Source organism: Takifugu rubripes, chromosome 22, assembly GCF_901000725.2.
Source record: "Takifugu rubripes chromosome 22, fTakRub1.2, whole genome shotgun sequence".
NCBI classification, from domain to species: domain Eukaryota; kingdom Metazoa; phylum Chordata; class Actinopteri; order Tetraodontiformes; family Tetraodontidae; genus Takifugu; species Takifugu rubripes.
The window spans coordinates 10,057,457-10,080,540 of record NC_042306.1 but is presented as its reverse complement, the minus strand read 5'-3'; the positions used below and the strand labels follow the sequence as shown (position 1 = coordinate 10,080,540).

Sequence of the window (23,084 nt, the reverse complement as noted above, 5' to 3'; positions counted from 1 at the left end):
GCGAAGCACTCTGCATGCGGAGCTGATGGGAGAGCGTCTGCAAAATGTCATTTGTATGGTGGCTTTGAGGGCTCAACACACAGCTACCCGGGATAAGGTGCGCGAATAAAAACATGATGGTAAAATGAGCATATGCAATGCTGAGTTTAATCTAATTTTGATTTTTAATAAATGTGTCTGTAAGCAATTAATCAGAATTGTCCAAATAGTCTGTGAGACAGTCAAAGTCAGGTGAATTACGCTCCACAATATCAGCTGCAACACACAAGAGTCCAAAGAGATGAACGCAGCCTGAACAATGATAACGTTTGACGTGAAAAACACACCCACCGATGTGCAAATCTGGATTAAATGAGGGGGTTTTAAAGGAGTAGGCTGTGGTTTACACCAGGCATGTCAAACTGCAGATTTCCTTTGAACTGAAATAAACCATAATGATGCCACAACAAATTGTGACAAACAACATTTTTTGGGGGGAACTTTCATGGAATAAATATTAGTAATGAATAATTAAGATAATTATCTAGAGAAAGTATAAGGTGGGTGGTAGGACTCAGTCTGTAGGGGATTGGGTTCAAGCTCTGGTTGCAGACCAAAGTTGGAAGGTGTTGCTGGCACTGCCAAGGTACCCTTGAGCAAAGTACCCAGCCCCCAAATGGTCAGATTGGGCCCTGCAATGAGCTGGCGGCTTCCTGGGACATACCTTGCCTTCGCGAAATTAAAAATAAATAGATAAAAAAAGGCCAGTGTTTTTCAAGCATTTAATAAAAACACAAACGTTTGGTTACTATTGTTTCTTGTGTTATCGCTCACTTGAAAAGGTCTGGTTTTCTGCTACATTTTAACCAAAAAAGGGTGATGCAGATAAAACTTGTGGTGAGCCCAGATGCAAGATTATTAGGGCCGTGTGTTTGTCATGGCTGGTTAACACCACTGCGGACCTGTGAGCGCTTTATTCATCCCTACAAAGTTTTCTCCAGCTTTGCTGGACTGCCTCTGCAGGTCTTAATGCTTCAGTTACTGAAGTGCTGCTCATTATACTGATGCTATACAGTATGATAAGCAGCATGGCATTCTCTTGAGTAAAGTTAGCTGTAGCTCAGATGCTTTTAAATAAAAATCATATTAAAAGGGTGAATACAAATAAAAAAAAACACTTCATAATAACTATCAGACTACATGTTGTGCTAAGACTACAACAAAAAAATTGTCAGGTCCCCCTACAAAAAAACCCCGTCTAAATCTCTAGGGGTATGAGCATTTCCCATTTTTGTATTTTTAAATTTTTTCTATATTATTTTCTAATACTTCAATTGTTCACACAGGATTTTAAGAAGGTATAACCACAGTACAAGTATTTTACATCATTATTGTATTTAAACGCATAACTCTGGCGCTGCCTCACTGTTTGATGACACCTTGCCCTTCATTGTCCCATTCAACTGTTATGCCAAAGGTTGGCCACTAGATGTCGCGAGCGTCACGTGTATCAAATGAAAAGCTTTGGTTTAAAAAACCTTGATATCTCCTTCATTTGGAGAATAGGCGGTTTTCTTTGATTGCTTTATAAACTTAAACCCAAACTGCCATCAGAATTAATCGCATTTTATTCATGCTACATCCTAGAGTATTTCCAATCAATTGACATATTTATGGTACTGATGGAGAAACCGAATCTTTTTGGACCACTGATTCATTCTAAAGCGATAGTTTTGAAATCGTTCAGCGTTTTGAACCATTTGTTACACTTATCTATGATGACATCTGCTGGCCCATCATTGACATAGCAATAGAACGCAATAATGATGTGTCCGTGTCATCAGGGCCCAGAATTTCAGAAATAATCCTACAGGATTAATCCAGGTGGATTGGATTTTTCTCTGATCTGATCCAAAATCGGGTTTTTCAAAGCAGAATTTATCCTGAAGATTTGAATCTGGATTTGTAAATTCAATCCTGCCAAAAATCCAGATTTTTGCCACATTTGGGTATTTCAGAACTTTGGTCAAAAATCCGGATCATTTTGATCCTGAAAATCAAGATTATAATGATCCCACCTCAGAGGTGGATTTGGAAATAATCCTATGTATGAAAAATAGTAATTTCTCACAAATGTTGTCTCAAAGACAGTTATTTAGTTAGTCATTCTCATCACAATGTGACACTAAAAATCAAAATTATATAGTTGATCACAACAGTCTTGTCATTTTAAAGCATTTTGTTAGCATGTGTGTCACACAAATACTTGTGTAATTTTACATTACATATAAAAGGGACTATTATCCTTCAAGTTGTAAAATAGAAATAAGCTTTTTGAAATAGTGATGTACCAAAATACATATACATTTTGCAAGACAGCATTTATTGTAAAAAAAAAGACCGTTAAAATCAAAAAAGAACTGAAAACTTGCTCTCAGAATTCCATTGGAACACAAAATAAATAACTTTTCTGTAAAGTGACTCACATTAATTGTTTTTCAAGCAATTTAATTTGCAGTTTCACCTGTTCTTGTTTCAATTTAGTTAAATTAATCTGTTCATTGGGGAGGACAAGCTGTTGTTGCGCTCGCTCCGTTTCAACTTTCAGCATTTTAAGTAGCCATGATCCTGTGTATGACTCTTTGGCCTTTTGCCCCGGCACAACAACCACCACCCTGCTGATGTGGTGAGGGTGTAACCCTCACCACATCAGCAGCTTGGGTCAAGGTCTGGCTGGTGGACAGTTCAGGTTGATCGGACTCAACAAAGGTAAGGGTGCTTGTCCCATCGCTGGACAGATTGAGTGGCCCCTGGGAGCCAATAGACTCTTCCACATCACAGGGTACAATCCCATGTAAAGCTTGAGAATCCGCTCCACCAATAATATCCAGAACCAGTAAACTCACCACGTTTGGCAGGTTTATTGCCTGTTGGAGTCATTTTGGCCTCTGAGTGGTCTTTAGTAGCTTTTTGTTTGAGATTTTTCCATCTGATCCACAGATCTGCGTTGGCATCCACCGGTGGCATTAACCAGTTCTGTTATCTTCTCCCATATTTCATTTTTTGTTTTGGCATTTGAGCCGCTTTGTCCAGGACAGCTGAAATTGCCAAATAGCACATGATAATTTTCACCCACACCTTCAAGCAGTGCATTTGTTTCAGTCGCAGAGAAGTGATCTACTTGGGTCTTGCCCTCCATGTTGTCTGATTGTAAGTCACACCCAGGCTAGCTCTTTGTACCACCATTAGGGATCGTTAAAATCAGGTGTGGTGGGACATGGGATTGGCTAAAAAGGGGTAAGTAACAAATAGATTGAGCAAAATGACAGCACTAGTGCATGTGATGCAACAACGTCAGAGGCAATACAAGCCTCGGCAATATACTGAACGACCAAATTTACTTCTGCAGTACTCTGATGAAGAACTTTATTCAAGATATCGTTTCGGAACACAGGATATTATTTATTTATGTGATGTTCTTCGCCCTCATCTTCAAAGACCAACAGTGAGGAGCCATGCCTTGACTGTGGAGGAACAGGTGTTGATTGCTCTTCGTTTTTTTGCAAGTGGATCATTTTTTGAAGTTATTGCAGATAGCATTGGAGTCACAAAATCAACAGTGGGATGTGTGGTGCATTCTGTGGCAAGTTTATTAAATGAGTATGTGAAATTTCCTGAAAATGAAGAAGAAATTTCACAAAACAAAAAACAGTTATTTTCCATAGCAGGAATGCCGAACACTATTGGTGTGATAGACTGCACACATATACACATTCAAGCCCCTCATGAAAGAGAGTAGGAATTTGTAAACAGGAAAGGGCGCCATAGTATAAATGTGCAGTTGATTGGGAATGCTGACCTCCAGATAATAAATTGTGTTGTACGATGGCCGGGGTCTGTACACGATTCTCGGATTTTAAGAGAAAGCCACATATACCACCGGTTTCAACAAGACACTCCAGATGGAATCCTCCTTGGTGACAGTGGTTATCCTCTTCTTCGTTGGCTGGTGACACCGTTTGCAACAGTCACAAGCAACTCACAACAAAATTTCAACTATGCTCATACATCTACAAGGGGGACAATTGAGCACATCGATGGTATACTTAAACAGAGATTTGCCTGCCTTAATTATCTCTGAGTGGAGCCCAAAGAAGCCTGCAATATTATTTGTGCATGTGCATAATATAGCACAAAAAAGAAGAGTGCCCATGGAGGAGGACGACGTTCCACTTCCAGAAGGTCTGATAGAGGCAACCACATCAAACTGACGAACCAGCTGGGAGAGCAGTCAGAAGTGCCATGGTTAATTTGTATTTTTCATAAAGAATGGGACAATTTCAACATAATAAAGTTTGATTTCACTTTGGAAAAAGACATGAGTAAAAAGTCATGATACGTATATTGTTTTTGAAATTCTGATTTTGTTTGATTGTGATGAGATATTCATGGCAGAGTGACCTGCTGCCAGAGATCCTCCAAACAGAATAAAGAGCTCTCACTCCCATAACTTGATGTGAGCAAATAAAAGTCATCTTTTAGCCGTGTGCTAGAGCAAAAGTACTACATTTTGTTTCCTCATGTGCGATGCGCCCCTACACATATTGCACCCTGAGCACTTGCCCACAGCACCCAAAAACTGCCACTGCTTAAGAACAGGCCCTGGATGGCCTTTTGGTGAATGACCGACTGGCTCCTTCAGGATAATCAATGCACTGAATATAGTTTATTCAAGAAAAGAATTATCATGTTGATGAATTTACGTAACAAATATGACATATATAATCTACAAAACAAATATATTTTGTAGATTAACTGTTGTGTAATATTGCATTTACACTGAACAAGTCTGGACTGAGTCTAAGCACCAGTTGGCTTCAGAGTCTCCAGTCTATAGTTTGGACTTTTCACAAGATCAGACAGAAGCTTCACTCCTGAATCCTGCAGCTTGTTGCAGCTCAGGTCCAGTTCCTTCAGATGGGAGGGGTTGGACTTCAGAGCTGAGGCCAGAGAACCACAGCTGATCTCTGATAAACTGCAGCTCCACAAACTAAATAAGAAATGAAACATGTTAATATGAATCAGATGTGTTCAATGTTTGCTTTAAAGTTAGATATAAATGTGTGTGAAATCATTGTGAATTGTTAATTTAATAGATATTTGAAAGGAAAAATAACAATTTCTATAAAATGTCAAATAAATGACCTGATTCTATCTTGACACAGACAAAAACAATTAAACTTTTTAAAAAAAATGAATAAAGTCAGATTGCACAAATACATGAACTGACCTGAGAGTCTCCAGTTTACAGTTTGGACTCTCCAGTCCAGAACAGAGCAGCTTCATTCCTGAATCCTGCAGCTGGTTCTCACTCAGGTCCAGTTCTCTCAGATGGGAGAGGTTGGACTTCAGAGCTGAGGCCAGAGAACCACAACTGATCTCTGATAAATTGCAGTCTCGCAATCTAAATAAAAGAAATACATTTATGATCAGATTTATTATGTATTTTCTTTGTTGTTAATACTGTATATAAACATATGTGAAATACTCCTGAATTGTTCATTTAATAAATGAAAGAAACAACTCTGTGTATAAGAATTTCTTTAAAGGGACATGAAATTAACTGATTGTATCTGTGAGATGGAAACATTAAATCAATGCAAATCGACCTGAGAGTCTCCAGTTTACAGTTTGGCCTCTCCAGTCCAGAACAGAGCAGCTTCACTCCTGAATCCTGCAGCTGGTTGTAGCTCAGGTCCAGTAGTCTCAGATGGGAGAGGTTGGACTTCAGAGCTGAGGCCAGAGAACCACAGCTGATCTCTGTTAAACTGCAGCCCCACAATCTAAATAAAGAAGAAAGGAAACATGTTAATATTCATCAGATGTGTTCAGTGTTTGCTTTAAAGTTCAATAAAAATATGTCAAAGTATAAAAAAAAAAACATTTAAAAAAAAAAACTTTACAATTAAAATAAATGATGATTCTATCTGTGATTAGAGAAAAACAATGAAACTTTTTGATTTTCAAATTAATCAAAATCAAACTGTTGAAATCCATGAACTGACCTGAGAGTCTCCAGTTTACAGTTTGGACTCTCCAGTCCAGAACAGAGCAGCTTCACTCCTGAATCCTGGAGCCTATTCTGGCTCAGGTTGAGTTCTCTCAGATGGGAAGTGTTGGACTTCAGAGCTGAGGCCAGAGAACCACAGCTGATCTCTGATAAACTACAGCTGCTCAATCTAAATATAGAAGAGATGAAACACGTTAATATTCATGAAATGTATTCAGTGTTTGATTAAATGTTACATATGTGTGAATTCCTCATGAATTGTTAGTTTAAAAAATGTTTGAAAAGAAAAAACAGTCACAATTTCTTTAAAGTGAGAAATATACGACCTGATTCCATCTTGACTCAGACAAACACAATGAAACCTGTTTAAAATTAATAAAAGACAGACTACACAAATCGATGAACTGACCCGAGAGTCTCCAGTTTACAGTTTGGACTCTCCAGTCCAGAACAGAGCAGCTTCACTCCTGAATCCTGCAGCTGGTTGTAGCTCAGTTTTAGAATTCTCAGATGAGAGGGGTTGGACTTCAGAGCTGAGGCCAGAGAACCACAGCTGGTCTCTGATAAACTGCAGCACAACAATCTAAATAAAGAACAAAGGAAACATGTTTAGATTTATATTTTGTTTATATTTGTAAACCAATAAATATATTTCACACCAAACAAGTCAAATATGATTTGGCTGTTTTTCAGAAGGTCTAAAAACTAAATTGAACCAACTACAGAAAGCTTTTAAATCAAATTCCCACCAGTATCTGTCAACAAAATGACCTTTCACCTTCATACATGAAGTTAAAAACTGGAAAGTCCTAAAAAGGTGACAGAACATCCTCAGAGCACTTGCAAGGAACCCTTGAGCAATAAAGTACTGAACCCACACATGCTCACACAGGGCCCTGCAATGAGCTGGTGACTCATCCAGGGGTGGAACCTGCCGTCACCCGTAGGTGCACCCTCCCCGTGACCCCGAAAGGGATAAAGTGGTCAAGAAAAAGAAACTAGACACTACTAAAGAGCAACAGTTGTCAGTAACAGTGAGCGTTTACCTGAGGAAATCATTAAATTATGCCGTGAGTTTGGACTTATTCTGAAATGATCACCCATGTTTGTTGGGTGTCTGCACATTCATGGACAGTAATTCTGATCCACTAGATGGTTTCTGTCTAATCTTCCGGATCTTTCAAAGTTTTCTAATGAACACCTGTACTTTGGCAAACTACTATTTTAAATCATCAAGTCAACACGGAACAGTCCGAGAAAAATGAAGGTGAATTTGATCCGTCACTTTCTCGGTGTCGGTTCATTATGAAAAATATCTGCCTCTACAGCCAATGATTTGACCCTCCAACAGACTTACATCTTTTCCATAACCAAGGAATGATTCTTTCAACATGGTTGTTTATGAAATGAGAAGCCACTCATTACATCATTTGAGGTCAAATAAATTGTTGCCAGTTAAAAGATAACCACCCATGCAGTAATTATCCAATGCTGGCGGGGGCCAACCTACTTTCATTCCCATTCCCAAATTCACACAACTGCAGATCAATCAAGACCAATCTACTCCACCTCTTATCAGCTTTAAAAGGCCGCTTCATACAATATAACACATTAAAATCTTTAACCTGCTTCAGTGATTACGTGTCTCCATTCATGGTCCAGTCCAGCTCAACACTGTTGGGTGTATCTGAGTGCTGGGTCGGCACTCCAGAGAACAGCAATGGATTTTATTTATTATGGGAGCCGAGTCAATGATATATGAAATGAATCTATAAATAGAATTATGTCATGTGGCTTAGATTTTGTACGTCCTCCGTCTTTTCACCTCTAAACTAAGGAGACGTCAAATCTCAACTCTCAAAGCTGAGTCCTTGGTCAAGTTTCTGATGGATTTTTATCTGAGCTCCATCATTTAAATTAGAAATTTACATGATCTACAAGATATTTTTCTGCATTGATATAAAACATTGATGTAAACACAATCATGACTGTTCAAAAATAGTTTTTACTATTTAAATTTAACCTGTATATTTAACTTTATTGCTCCACATTGTTTCTCATCACAACTGGACTTACACAGCTTTCCTGCAGTTCCTCACAGCTGGAATCAGTCTACGTCGTCCCTCCTCTGATGTGTTGTACTCCTTCAGGTTCAGCTCATCCAGAACCTCCTCTGACATCTGCAGCAGGTAGGCCAGAGCTGAACACTGGATCTCTGACAGTTCCTGCTCTGAGTTCTTCTCTGACTTGAGGAACTCTTGGATCTCCTGATGTACTGAATGATCCTTCATCTCCATCAGACAGTGGAAGATGTTGATGCTTCTGTCTGGAGAGATTTGCTCACTACTCATCTCCTTCAGGTTGTTGATGACCTTCTGGATGGTTTCTGGATTGTTGTCTGTCTGATTCAACAGTCCTCCCAAGATTCTCTGATTGGACTCCAGAGAGAGACCATGAAGGAAGCGAACAAACAGGTCCAGGTGGCCATTTGGGCTTTCAAGAGATTTCTTCATGACTCTGCTCAGAAAGTCGTCTACAGGAATGATTGGATCATATAATTTAAAAAATCTTAACAACCACAATAGTAGATTTGTTTCAGAGCACTTGACAAAAGAATGAATAACTGCTGTGTTCTTGCTGGTGTAACAGTGGAACATGTAGACTGCAGCCAGAAACTCCTGAATGCTCAGATGAACAAAGCAGTAGACTGATTTCTGGAAGATCACAGTCTCTCTTCTGAAGATCTCTGTACAAACTCCTGAGTACACCGACACCTCTGAGACGTCCAGACCGCATTGCTCCAGGTCATTTTGGTAGAACAGGATGTTTCCATTCTCCAGATGTTCAAACGCCAGCCGCCCCAACTTCAGAAGGACTTCTTTGTCAGACTCAGTCAGTTCCTCTGGTCCTTTGTGTCCTCCATACTTCTGCTTCTTCCTCTTGGTCTGAACCAGCAGGAAGTGTGAGTACAGGTCAGTCAGGGTTTTGGGCAGCTCTCCTCTCTGCTCTGTGGTCAACATGTGCTCCAGAACTGTAGCAGTGATCCAGCAGAACACTGGGATCAGACACATGACGTGGAGGCTCCTGGAGGCCTTGATGTGTGAGATGATTCTCTTGGACAGATCTTCATCTCTGAACCTCCTCCTGAAGTACTCCTCCTTCTGGGTGTCAGTGAAGCCGCGTATTTCTGTGATTCTGTCAACGTACGATGGAGGAATCTGATTGGCTGCTGCAGGACGGGAGGTTATCCAGATGAGAGCTGAGGGAAGCAGGTTCCCCTGGATGAGGTTGACCAGGAGCACGCTGGCTGATGACACCTGTGTGACATCAGAGATGACCTGTTCTTTGTTGAAATTCAGAGAAAGTCTGCTTTCATCCAGGCCATCAAAGATGAGCAGAAGTTTACAGGCAGCCAGATCCTCTGCTCTGATCTTCTGTAATGTTGGATGGAAAACATGAAGCAGTGAGAGAAGACTGTGCTGCTCGTCTTTGATCAAGTTCAGCTCCCTGAATGAGAGCAGAACCAGCAGGCTGATGTCTTGGTTCTCCAAACCTTCTGCCCAGTCCAGAGTGAACTTTTGCACTGAGAAGGTTTTTCCAACGCCAGCGACACCGTTTGTCAGAACCACTCTGACGTGTTTCTGTTGCTCACGTAAAATGTTGAAGATTTGGTGGCACCTGATTGGAGTGTCCTGGACGTTCTTCTTGAAGGTTATCTCAAGCTGTCTCACTTCATGTTGTGTATTCACCTCCTCACTTTGTCCCTCAGTGATGTAGAGCTCAGTGTAGATCTTGCTCAGCAGGGTTCCACTTCCTGCTTCATTAGTTCCTTCAGTCACATGTTCACTTCTTCTTTTCAGACTGATCTTATGTTCTTCTAAAACCTCTTGCAGCTCATTTACTAAAATCAGAGAAAGAAATAGATTTTCATCATTTATAGTCATCAACATCACTAACAATTCATGACATCACGTTATTTTTACAGTGAACAACTTTACTTTGTCCAGTCTTCATCTGAGCTTTTGTCTTCAGTCCAGATCTGGTTGTGGATCTGTTTTCAGATTCTGCACAAGAGGACTCCCCTGGTGGAGTAGACTGGTCCCAGGATAAGAAGCTGGACTCCTTGCTGTCACTGTCAGAACATTTCTTTATTACTACATGAAAAAATAAATCAACACTTCAATATTATTTTAACTGTTCTGTCTAAATTCATGTTTTCATCTTCATCTAAAAGAATACAATTCTTGTTTTCTTTTAAAATTTTAATATTCATTAGTATGAAATATTAAAAAGATAACTATATAACTGTGCATTCATTATAATTTTATCAGTACGAAACTCCGTGAATGAGAACGCAGATCACAGGGTTGGTGCTAAGAAACATCTGTAAAAACACTAACTCATAGAATCCAGATGTGAAAGACATGTGGACATAAACTTAAAATAACTCGTGTCGTTTAACTGTTGAACAAAACGTCTGCAGATGTAAACTCACAACCAGCTGATGTTCATGTAACTAACAGTTGTCATATACAAACACAACATCACTCTCAGATTTCTGACTTTGGGTTTGGAGGTTCATCTTCATCTCTGAGGTCTGGAGGTGCATGTTTGGACCTGTTACTCTTCATAGACACACAGCTGGACACTGGAGACTCTGTTCTGTCCTCCTCCTCCATTCTGCTGAAAAGATTGCAATTAATTAAGTAATTAATTGATTTGAATTAATTAAAATCACCATATTTCTGATGTACAAAATTCTGAAACCCTGAATCAGACATGGACAACAGGAAGATCGACCCTCACAAACTCTCCAACTCAAAGTCTGGGCACTAAAACACATCTTTGATATGTCTGTGGAGCTTGATATTTTCAGTTCTTTCATTATGCTCAACTCCTGCAGTACTCCCATTTAAACTTGAAGGCCTCTGCCAGCCACACCCATCTCATCTAGAAAACTAAACTTACTTCCTTTCAGTCAGACTGGCTCATTATAAAGACTCCTGCCATCCACACACTCACTCCCACATTGTTCTCCGTATCTTATCATAGCAAGACTCTTCAGCACGACCTCCTGCACTGATTTCCTGTTGGCAAACTTGCTTGGATCTCCAACCACTTGTCCTTCTTTTGCCCTCCTGGTTTCAGTCTGCCTGTTCTTGTGGCTGTGTGGAAATGTTGTGCCTTGTTGCAGCAGTGTGAGTTTCTTTGATCCAACCTCCTTGTTAAAAAGAGACTCTTTTTGTTTTGCCACAGTGGTTTCACTGTGTTTGCTATGCGGATTTTCACCTGCTGGGCATTTGCTTTGCATTTCCTGTGTCTACTGTATACTACTGTAAAGTTCTTCATTAAAACTGAGGCAAGAACAACAGATCTAAAGTCTTTCAAATCTGATGGGAAAATGTGATGGAATATTTGATTTTCTTTTGTGTGGGAATTGAGTAAACGGCCACAGATATTGTCCAGGCTGTGACTTGTAGTCCTGTTAGTCCTTTTGAAGACACAAACAGCATCCCAGCAACCCTAACCCTAAAATGCTGATTGTCTTTTAATATGGGATGGAGTTCCAGTTAGAAGCATTGGCCAACTCTGCGTCAGACCTAAAAACTTCTAAAGGAAATATAGTGGCTATTTGTTGGTTCTGAACTCCTTCTATGGTTTTCACACGGGACCGAGCTGAACCAAGGTTCTTTAACTTTTGACTTATATTTCTGTTTTGTTTCTCTAATTTAAATTTTCAACTCATTGGGGGCCACATGAAAGTCTGGGGGTATTCCCAGTTTAAAAGCACACCTTTTCCTCTGTGTACAGGCCCTTACCGACTTATTCACCCATGGTTTATTGTTAGGAGTAGATTCTGACATGTTTAAAAGGGATCATCATGTCTCTGCAAAATATGAACAAATGTCAGCTCATCCAGATCATCATCACCAGATTCTTTGAACCTGCCCCAGTCCATGCAGTCATAACACTGTTGGCATGAAACAAATTCCTCAATCCAGTCTATAACCTCATTTTGTCCGTACATTCTCCCTCTTTAAGACATTTTGATATGTTGGCAGCAGATAAACACAAATTGTGGTCGGCTGATCCCAGTGGAGTTGAGTTTTGAGGGAATAGAAACAACTGTTAAAAAGATTTAGAGGCAGGTAATAGCTACGTAGCAAAAGGGACAAAAGCTCTTCCTGTATATTTACATATTCTTACAATTATTATCTCACGAAGACTCTCAGAATTATTGAAGAAGAAAAAGAAATGCAAGAGAAACGCGCCTGCCTGCCTTCCTTCCTGCCTGCCTGCCGTTTGGTTCCATTTTGGATGAGCATTCCTTTAAAAACATTTCACACACAACGTAAAACAAATCGTGAGAAAAGAGCATCCCAAACCTTTTCCGCCGGTCGCTGCGTGCGCATAACCAGGAGCAAGAGAGAATGATTTGAATAATAAACACAATATCACACTCCGTTTTCTTACTTTGGGTTTAAGGGTCCAGCTTCATCGCTGACGTTTACAGGCGTTTCCATGGACATGTCAGACTGGTCGGATTTGCACAGCTGGAAGTTTAATCCTCAATAATCCACAACTTTCTCTGTATCTCAACTTTTTAAAAACAGTTTTCCCCACATCTAAAATGTTTATCTCCAATCACCCTGTTTTAGTCTGCTCGCGTCCTGCTAAATCATTGTGGAACATTTTCACTTTCATTTTTACAGCCTGACGTCACTTCATCAGCAGTTATGTGCATTTTTTTTCAGTGTAAAAGCATCTGGGGTGATTTCAAGGTTCAAACAGTTGTGTTCCTCGGGACAACCAGCAAACAGCAATAAATTAATTTAGATAAACTAAACTTGGAATTGTGCAACAAAAATAAAACTATACATAACTCATAAATATTATAGGTCAATTTAAAGACAAAGGAGCAGTAAAACACATTTATAAATGTTTGAAGGTGTAATTGGTAAATAGATGCTAAAAACATTAAAATTATAAAGAGTAAAGGATTAAAACAGTAAATGTACAGGAATTCAGATTCAGATTCAGATCCTTTATTTGTCCCACACGGGGAAATTTACAGCGCAACAACAGCAAAAGCACGCAGAAAAAAGAAAAAGAAAAATCAGTTGTCATTCAAACACTTCAAAAGTTAATTACGCGTTGAAAGAAGTAAGTACATGTTTATAAAAATTGACACTCTACAAATATTTATTTAATTTCATTTTGCAGTAAAAGGTAATTTTAAAGCGTTGTACTTATAATTGCCGGGAGAGGGCGCCGTGCACATTTAATCAGATTTAATCAGATTTCAGCCTGTGTGTTTGCATGTCAATCTAATCTGTTTAAGGCTTCAGAATCAGCCGTGCTACATCAGCAGTGCTACTACATGAACAATGGGGCTGTTTCTTTAACCAGTCAGATTTCAAACTCACCTTGGAGGGCCAGGTAGCTGTCTAATGACAACATCAGCATTTTTCCATCCTTTGAATAGCTTGTCAGAGCAAAACTGTCAAAACATGTACATAGCAATCATTTGAATTTCTTTACACCCACAATAACCACATAATAAAAACAACATGATGAATATGACAAGGATGCCATGTGTTGTGCTGATGTACACATCCAGATGACTGATTTATTTGTCTTTGCTGCACAGATTCAGTGGGATTTTGAGCTTTCTGATGTGCTTTTGAGAAGACGACAGAACAAATCATCGGATGCACAATGCTGTCTGGAAAGTTTTTTTGTTTTTTTTTACACCATTAAGTGAGAGCTGGACCTGTTTGGTGCTGTCTGTGTCATTAGTTGCTCAGGATTGACTACTTTTGTCTGTTGGGTGGAGCAGAAGAAATTCAATTCAATTCAATTCAATCGTTATTTATATGGCACTTTTCATACACTGGGTAGCACAAAGTGCCCCACAAAGGATAAAAACAACAAAGAGAAAAAAGAGAATCAAGAAAAAAGGACACACACAGATATACACACACACATGCATACATACACTCAAACACACACACACCCACACACACAAGGCTGAGACAAGCTGAGACATGGCTGGGCACCGAGACCTGAGGCGAAGGAGACGCCACCTTTGGAGGCCCACCAGGCCAAGAACTGAGGGAGTAAAACAGTAAAAGTATCAAGTAAAATAAGGATAAGACATAAAAAAGCATGAGAACATAAAATAAATTAAAAATAATCGGAAAAACAATTAAAGGCCTGATTAAAAAGGTGTGTCTTGAGCCTCTTTTCAAAAATCTCAACAGTCTCTGCGGCCCTGAGGTTCTCCGGCAGGCTGTTCCACAGTCGGGGACCATAATAACTGAAGGCCGCTTCCCCGTGCGTTTTAGAGCTTACTTGTGGAATGGTTAAAAGGCCGGTGCCGGAGGACCTCAGAGTCCGCGAGGGTTGATAGAATAAAAGCAGATTGGATAAATAAGTCGGGCCAAGACCATTAAGACATTTAAAAACTAATAAAAGAAGCTTAAAATCGATCCTGAAACGCACGGGTAGCCAATGCAGCGATTCTAAAACCGGTGTGATGTGCTCTCGCCCTCTGGTCCTCGTCAGCACCCGTGCAGCTGAGTTGTGTAATAATTGTAGGTTAGAGATGGTCTTTTTGGGAAGACCAGAGAGCAGGGCATTACAATAATCTAGACGACAAGAGATAAAAGCGTGCATCAGCACCTCCGTGCTGGCCTGAGAGAGAAACGGGCGGACTCTGGCTATAGTCTTCAGGTGGTAAAAACCTACCTTCGTTATGTTTTTGAGGTGTGGGATAAGAAAGCATTTATTTGCCACGTGACACACACTAGTGTTTCCACAGGATATACATTAAACACATGCAAGTAGCAGGGGGCAACCTGAGTAGCAGCATTAGGGAGGGGGCACCTTGGCAGTGCCCAGGAGGTGAACTGGCACCTCACCAGCTCACTTGTGTTGGAGACTTGAATCAATAAGCCTCTGCTGCCCGATGGACTGGTTCAACAACCACTGCACACATCCATGAAAGAAGAGCTTGCACTTACTAAAAGCTCAACCTTTGTCTTTGTAATGGTTCTTCTGTCTCTCACCATCCTGAATGCTGGGTGAGATAATTGCAAATAATAAAGAAGCTTCACGTTCAACAGTCTGTGTGCAAGAATCTTTATTTGAATACCGTTTGAATAAGAGAAACACTTTAATGGAAGGATGGTTTGATGAATCAGAATTATTTAGACCTGTAATACAGATTTATTTACCTATTGACCATAACTTTTTCTTTCAGTCCAAAAGAACAGGAGTCTTAATTCTGTTATGTTCAGTTTTCATAGCTGCTGTCCTCAGTAAAAATGTAGCTACATTACTGTCCATGATTTATTATTTCATCAGTATGAAACTCCATGAATGAGAACACACAGATCACATGTCGGTGCTGAGCAACATCTAGAAAAACACTAACTCACAGAATCCAGATGTGAAAGATATAAAATGATGTGACCTCTATGGACATTAACTTTGGTGAACAAAACTGTTGAACTGTTGAACAAAACGTCTGCAGATGTAAACTCACAACCAGCTGATGTTCATGTAACTAACAGTTGTCATATACAAACACAACATCACTCTCAGATTTCTGACTGGGTTTGGAGGTTCATCTTCATCTCTGAGGTCTGGAGGTTCATGTTTGGACCTGTTACTCTTCATAGACACACGGCTGGACACTGGAGACTCTGCTCTGTCCTCCTCGTCCATTCTGTTGAAATGAATTATAACTGAAATAATCAGACCATATTTATGATATGAATATCTCTGAAAACATGTTAGATTTGACTTGAGGACAACAGAAAGGTCAACCCTTACAAAGTCAGCAACTCTAAACTGAACTGTAAAACAAATGTCATAACTCTGAAGTTTTAAAGTTTTGATATTTACAACAGAGAGATCTTGCTCATTCTGAAATCCTTATTTTGCACTGATCCTGTTAATCTTCAATCCTCAATGTTATGGCCCTGGGTTTGGTGTTGTTGGTTGCTCTCTGTTTGGTCTCCAGGGGGCGTGGTGGAGCCATTGTCCAGCAGCTGGCGCTGATGACAGTTACACTGGCTGCCTATTGGCAATCATCGGGCTATTTAGGCTCCGGGCTCCTGGTCACCAGCGTCGATCGTCCCATTAACTTTGTGGTAGATTTACACGCTGCGACTTAATTACTTAAGCTTCCGGATTTCGTAAAGCTTTGTTTCTCTCTCCTTTTGTGAAGGGCCGTGCCGGATCTTGACTCCCGAGTTTTCCCCCAGCGGCGCTCTGGAGTAATAAATGTGGAAATAAACTCCCTGAGACCGAGTTGGCTGTGTCCTGCCTGCCCTCACTGAAACCTAACACTCAAGGCTAAAGGTTTCTTCCTGTTAAAGGTTGTTGTTTTTGTTGCCACTGTTGCTTGTTGGAGTTCAGACAATTTTGATCAGAACAGATGCTCTATGAATCAAGATGAATTGAATTAAATTGTGACATATTTTCCACTATAAAAGCAAACTGGAAGAGTTCAAAGTTCTTTTATGTCTCCCCCATCAACTTGTTGGAACAGGGTGAAATATATTTAATGTGAGCACTTGTTCCTGTAGCCATGCTGATCTGGATCCACACTGATGTCAATCTTGTTTTTAATGTGGTTCATAAAGAGTTACTCTACATATTTAATAACGATCAGCTTGAAGGCCACCCGCTGATTAGTCTCAGTTAGGAAACCTTGATTGTGCACCTTACTGTGCTGCAGCATCAGAATCCACCTGTATCCTCCCAGACTGTCAGTGGGACGCTGAAATCAGAGGTGTTGGTCAGGCACTGTTTTGTTCCTTAGGAGCTGATAATCTTGGTTTCTCACACATGACAGGGGCAAGTAATCAAATTGACTGAAGCTGAAATGAAATTAGATTTAATATAGCCTGATTACTGCTGACTCAGCTGACATAAAAGATCTAGAGGTGAGTATTTTGACTTGACTTTAATAATTGTCTTTTAAAAAATATTTAATTCAAAGTTAGCTAAGTACAATCTATGACAAAGAAAAGAACAAAATATGAGATAAGGGAGATTTAAATACAATGTCAAAGATTAAATTTTAAACATCAACAACATTTTAAACATGACTTCAGCAGAGAACAACTATGACAAAGATGTGGGGGCTTCATCAGAGTGATTTGAGATCTGTGACAAAGATAAAAGTGTCTGTGGCAAAAACAAAGATAAAGTATTCTACATACAAGCAGTAGCAGTCCTGGCTTGTTTTGCACCCTTATATTTAAATTAGCTTAGAGCCACATATAGCATTAAAAACTCCACAGGATACAATGTTGACTGAATATCCAGACTAATATGTGAGGTTGCACTTGTGTTGCACTAACTATTAGGGAGGATTTAATAACATGACATGATGCCTTGAATTCAAATAGTTGTAAATACAATAGTTCTATATATGCGTAGGAGATTGTGGCTTGAGCTCTTATTTTCCACCTTTAATGGGTATATTTGGCTCTCAACTCCAGAATCAACACAATGATTTCATATAGCCTAAAACAAAATGACATGCATGTCACACTATAGCCTTTTATGACCAAACATTTACTGAAATACAATTATACAATTTTGTGATGAGATATTCATGGCAGAGTGACCTGCTGCCAGAGATCCTCCCAACAGAATAAAGAGCTCTCACTCCCATAACATGATGTGAGCAGCAATGATCGCAAACAAACATTTTCTTTTAGCTGTGTGCTTAGCGGCAGGAGAGCAAAAGTACTACATTTTGTTTCCTCATGTGCGATGCGCCCCTACACATATTGCACCCTGAGCACTTGCCCACAGCACCCAAAAACTGCCACTGCTTAAGAACAGGCCCTGGATGGCCTTTTGGTGAATGACCGACTGGCTCCTTCAGGATAATCAATGCACTGAATATAGTTTATTCAAGAAAAGAATTATCATGTTGATGAATTTACGTAACAAATATGACATATATAATCTACAAAACAAATATATTTTGTAGATTAACTGTTGTGTAATATTGCATTTACACTGAACAAGTCTGGACTGAGTCTAAGCACCAGTTGGCTTCAGAGTCTCCAGTCTATAGTTTGGACTTTTCACAAGATCAGACAGAAGCTTCACTCCTGAATCCTGGAGCTTGTTGCAGCTCAGGTCCAGTTCCTTCAGATGGGAGGGGTTGGACTTCAGAGCTGAGGCCAGAGAACCACAGCTGATCTCTGATATACTGCAGCTCCACAAACTAAATAAGAAATGAAACATGTTAATATGAATCAGATGTGTTCAATGTTTGCTTTAAAGCTAGATATAAATGTGTGTGAAATCATTGTGAATTGTTAATTTAATAGATATTTGAAAGGAAAAATAACAATTGACCTGATTCTATCTTGACTAAGACAAAAACAATTAAACTTTTTTAAAAAAATGAATAAAGTCAGATTGCACAAATACATGAACTGACAAGAGAGTCTCCAGTTTACAGTTTGGACTCTCCAGTCCAGAACAGAGCAGCTTCATTCCTGAATCCTGCAGCTGGTTGTCACTCAGGTCCAGTTCTCTCAGATGGGAGAAGTTGGACTTCAAAGCTGAGGCCAGAGAACCACAGCTGATCCCTGATAAACTGCAGCCCCACAATCTAAATAAAAAAGAAATGAAACTTGCTAATATTAATCAGATGTGTTCAGTGTTTTCTGTTGCATACAAACATGAAAATGTACGAAATTAACTGAATATATTTTGAAAACAATTTGTTAAAAATTGCAACAAATCGATTCTTTTGTGCCTAGAGGGAAAAACAATGAAACCTTATTTAGATTCAAATAAATCTAAATCAAACTGTACAAGTACGTGAACTGACCTGAGAGTCTCCAGTTTACAGTTTGGACTCTCCAGTCCAGAACAGAGCAGCTTCACTCCTGAATCCTGCAGCTGGTTGTCACCCAGGTCCAGTTCTGTCAGATGGGAGGGGTTGGACTTCAGAGCTGAGGCCAGAGAACCACAGCTGATCTCTGATAAACTGCAGCGCCACAATCTAAATATAGAATAAAGGAAACATGTTCATATTCATCAGATGTGTTAAATGCTTGCTTTAATGTTGCATATAAATGTTTCTGAAATCCTCAGAATTTGTCAGGTTCATTAATGTTTGAAAGGCAAAAAGTCACAATTTCTATAAAATGACAAATAAATGAACTGATTCCATCTTGACTCAGACAAACACAATGAAACCTGTTTAAAATTAATAAAAGACAGACTACAAATCCACATTGCACAAATCCATGAACTGACCCGAGAGTCTTCAGTTTACAGTTTGGACTCTCCAGTCCAGAACAGAGCAGCTTCACTCCTGAATCCTGCAGGTGGTTCAGACCCAGGTCCAGTTCTCTCAGGTGGGAGGGGTTGGACTTCAGAGCTGAGGCCAGAGAACCACAGCTGATCTCTGATAAACTGCAGCTCCACAATCTTAATGAATAAATATATTAATATTAACCAGATGTGTTAAGTTTTTGCTTTGTGTGAATGTGTAAAATCCTAGTGAATTGATAGTTAATTCAATGTTTGAAAAGCAAAAACAGTCACAATGTCTATAAAATGATGAATAAATTATCTGATTCAATCTTGACTCAGACAAACACAATAGAAACGGTTTTAAATTAGTAAAAGAGTGACTGCACAAATCCATAAACTGACCTGAGAGTTTCCAGTTTCCAGTTTGGACTCTCCAGTCCAGAACAGAGCAGCTTCACTCCTGAATCCTGCAGTTGGTTAAATTTCAGGTCCAGTTCTCTCAGATGGGAGGGGTTGGACTTCAGAGCTGAGGCCAGAGAACCACAGCTGGTCTCTGATAAACTGCAGTCCCGTAATCTAAATAAAGTAGAAAGGAAACATGTTCATATTAATCTGATGTGTTCACTGTTTTCTGTTACATATGTGTTAAAACGTTTGTGGAAAGTCTCATTTATCCAGGTCATGGTCATTCTGTAAGAATTTATCTATAAGAATATATGAAAACGTCAAAAATTAACTGAAGATTTTTTGAAATATATTTGTTAAAAATGACGACAAATGACCTGATTCTATGTGTGCTCAAACAAAAACGATTAAACCTTTTTTTAAAAAATGAATAAAGTCAGATTCCACAAATCCATCAACTAACCTGAGAGTCTCCAGTTTACAGTTTGGACTCTCCAGTCCAGAACAGAGCAGCCTCACTCCTGAATCTTGCAGCTGGTTGTTCAGACCCAGGTCCAGTTCTCTCAGATGGGAGAAGTTGGACTTCAGAGCTGAGGCCAGAGAACCACAACTGATCTCTGATAAACTGCAGTCACACAATCTAAATAAAGAAGAAAGGAAAAATGTTCATATTAATCAAAATGTGTTCAGTGTTTGCTTTAAAGTTAAATAGAAATGTGTTTGAAATCCTCATTAGCTGTTAAAGAAATGTTTCAAAAGCAAAAACAAACAATTTCTTTAAAATGTCGAATACCGTAAATTACCTGATTCCATCTTGACGCTGACAAACACAATGAAACCTGTTTTAAATTAGCAAAAGAGTGACTGCACAAATACATGAACTGACATGAGCGTCTTCAGTTTGCAGTTTGGACTCTCCAGTCCAGAACAGAGCAGCTTCACTCCTGAATCCTGCAGCTGGTTGTCGCTCAGGTCCAGTTCTGTCAGATGGGAGGGGTTGGACTTCAGAGCTGAGGCCAGAGAACCACAGCTGATCTCTGATAAACTGCAGTTGTTCAATCTAAATAAAGAAGAGATGAAACATGTTCATATTAATCAGATGTATCCAGTGTTTGCTTTAATGTCACATATAAATGTCATGGTCCTGGTTATCCTCTGTGTTTGGGTTTATGTTGTACTGTTTCCACTCGTCGTAGATGTTGATCCATTTTTCTGGACCGTGCTGGCTGCTTATATATCTGCAGCTAATCAGCCTGCTTTGAAGGCATTTTCAGCAGCCAACACCAGCACTTGTAGATTGTTTTGACCTGGCCAGTGGTAACTAGTGTTCCAGGGGCCTTCCAGCACCACCTTTATTCTGCTTTGTGCACAATTCACCATTGCACGGACAAGCAGCGTACACCTTCCTTCATGTGTATAAATGTTATAAATGAACACATTTTCACCACAAGCTGCCTCACCTGTCTGCATTCTCAGTCCCGCCTTACATTTTCGGAACAAATCATAACACAACTGTTACTTTAATAAATGATAAGTAAATGTAAAATAGGCAACAATTTCTAAAAAAAAAAAAGACTGATCGGACTATCTTTACTCAGGTGAACACAATGAAGACTGTTTTAATTTCATATAAATCAAAATCAAACTCTACAAGTACGTGAACTGACCTGAGAGTCTTCAGTTTACAGTTTGGACTCTCCAGTCCAGAACAGAGCAGCTTCACTCCTGAATCCTGCAGCTGGTTGTAGCTTAGGTCCAGTTCTCTCAGATGGGAGGGGTTGGACTTCAGAGCTGAGGCCACAGAACCACAGCTGATCTCTGATAAATTGCAGTTGCAAAATCTAAATAAAGAATAGAGGAAACATGTTGAGATTATTCAGATGACTTCAGTGTTTGCTTTAAAGTTACATATAAAGTTACATATAAATGTGTGTGAAATCCTCCTGAGGTCAGAGAATCACAGCTGAATGTGGTTATAAAGAAAATGATTATGGACATTTTGGGACACTTAAATATAAACCAATAAATATATTTTAAATGAAACAAGTCAAATCTGTTTTTCAGAAGGTCTAAAAAGTAACTTGAACTAACTACCGGTACAGAAAGCTTTTAAACAAAATTCCAACCAGTATGTCAACAACATGACCTTTCACCTTCATACATGGAGTTAAGAACTGGATGCTCCTAAAAAGGTGACAGAACATCCTTAGAGCAGTTGCGAGGAACCCTTTCTATGACTCTGTGGTGGGATCAGCCATCTTCTATGGGATTGTCTGCTGGTCCAGTAGCATCACAGACAGGGACAGGAAGAGGATGGACAGACTGGTAAGGAGGGCCAGCTCTGTCCTGGGATGTCCCCTGGACTCGGTGGAGGTGGTGGGAAACGGTAGGATGATGGCTAAGCTGTCATCCATGCTGAACAACACATCCCACCCCCTACAGGACCCCCTGACAGCACTGGGCAGCTCCTTCAGTGAGCGGCTGCTCCACCCTCGCTGTGTGAAGGAGAGGTATCGCAGATCTTTCCTGCTGGCTGCTGTCAGACTGCACAATAAACATAACACCGGCTAGCACAATCTGAATATTATATATTCTGATATGTATATTGTATTCACCCTCTGTACTATGTACAGGTACACAGAGGCCGAGTATCCATCCATTTATCTGGATTATTGTAAATATACATCCTCTTTGTATATTCCAAATCCTGTTCTATTTGATTTTATCTTATTTTTCTCTGCGTGCTCTTGCTGTTGTTGCACTGTAAATTTCCCCGTGTGGGACAATAAAGGATCTGAATCTGAATCTGAATTTGAATCTGAATCTTGAGCAATAAAGTACTGAACCCACACATGCTCACACAGGGCCCTGCAATGAGCTGGTGACTCATCCAGGGGTGGAACCTGCCGTCACCCGTATGTGCACCCTCCCCGTGACCCCGAAAGGGATAAAGTGGTCAAGAAAAAGAAACTAGACACTACTAAAGAGCAACAATTGTCAGTAACAGTAAATTGTCCCGTATTTGGACACTAAAAGATGCATCGTTTATTGAATAATTCATGTTGGATGATTTTTCATTTCAATCAGCTTCTCATTCACCAATGAGACATTGTTATGTTGCTGTGTCACTGTTGCTATGACAATGTGGATCTCTTGACCAATAGAAATGGATTTTATTCATTATGGGAGCTGAGTCGATTATATATGAAAATATATCTATAAATAGTATTAACATTATGAGGCTGAGATTTTGTATGTTCCCCATCTTTTCACCTCTAAACTAAAGAGACATCATATCTAATCTCCACCTTCTTGTGTTTATAAT

The 23,084-nt window shown here is 39.6% G+C and overlaps 2 protein-coding genes across 3 annotated transcripts in view; both read right to left on the bottom strand.

Moving 5' to 3' along the window:
* Window positions 1-2,938: 2,938 nt before the first annotated feature.
* On the bottom strand, window positions 2,939-12,776 carry LOC101065790 (NACHT, LRR and PYD domains-containing protein 12-like). Of its 2 annotated transcripts, XM_029830566.1 has the most exons (9): window positions 12,524-12,776; window positions 10,613-10,729; window positions 10,048-10,181; window positions 8,126-9,950; window positions 6,459-6,632; window positions 6,045-6,218; window positions 5,649-5,822; window positions 5,270-5,443; window positions 2,939-5,029 (listed from the first exon to the last, which is right to left on the bottom strand). In XM_029830566.1, exons 1-9 carry the CDS (start codon window positions 12,577-12,579, stop codon window positions 4,840-4,842), a joined length of 3,018 nt encoding a protein of 1,005 aa, XP_029686426.1. In that variant the 5' UTR covers window positions 12,580-12,776; the 3' UTR covers window positions 2,939-4,839. The 2 variants fall into 2 exon arrangements, with proteins under 2 accessions (XP_029686426.1, XP_029686427.1); XM_029830567.1 differs by lacking the exons at window positions 2,939-5,029; window positions 5,270-5,443 and having other exon boundaries at window positions 5,519-5,822; window positions 10,613-10,732.
* A 4,563-nt stretch (window positions 12,777-17,339) lies between these two features.
* Window positions 17,340-23,084, bottom strand: part of LOC101065561 (NLR family CARD domain-containing protein 3-like) — a 40,065-nt gene continuing 34,320 nt past the window's right edge. Inside the window, exons 5-7 of the mRNA XM_029830569.1 lie at window positions 21,427-21,600; window positions 18,528-18,701; window positions 17,340-18,308 (exon numbers count right to left, since the gene is read on the bottom strand). Coding sequence (XP_029686429.1) covers window positions 18,119-18,308; window positions 18,528-18,701; window positions 21,427-21,600 — 538 coding nt within the window. The 3' untranslated portion in view covers window positions 17,340-18,118. The remainder of the gene's footprint in view (window positions 18,309-18,527; window positions 18,702-21,426; window positions 21,601-23,084) is intronic.

What these genes read in the sequence shown, in the direction of transcription:
- LOC101065790 (XM_029830566.1), bottom strand. Translation starts at nt 12,579, where the DNA reads ATGTCCATGGAAACGCCTGTAAACGTCAGCGATGAAGCTGGACCCTTA. An exon ending in GATGAACCTCCAAACCCAAA is followed by an intron (nt 10,182 to 10,612) that starts GTCAGAAATCTG and finishes ATGTTCTGACAG; the next exon opens with TGACAGCAAGGAGTCCAGCT. An exon ending in AGGAACTGCAGGAAAGCTGT is followed by an intron (nt 6,633 to 8,125) that starts GTAAGTCCAGTT and finishes TTCTTTATTTAG; the next exon opens with ATTGTTGTGCTGCAGTTTAT.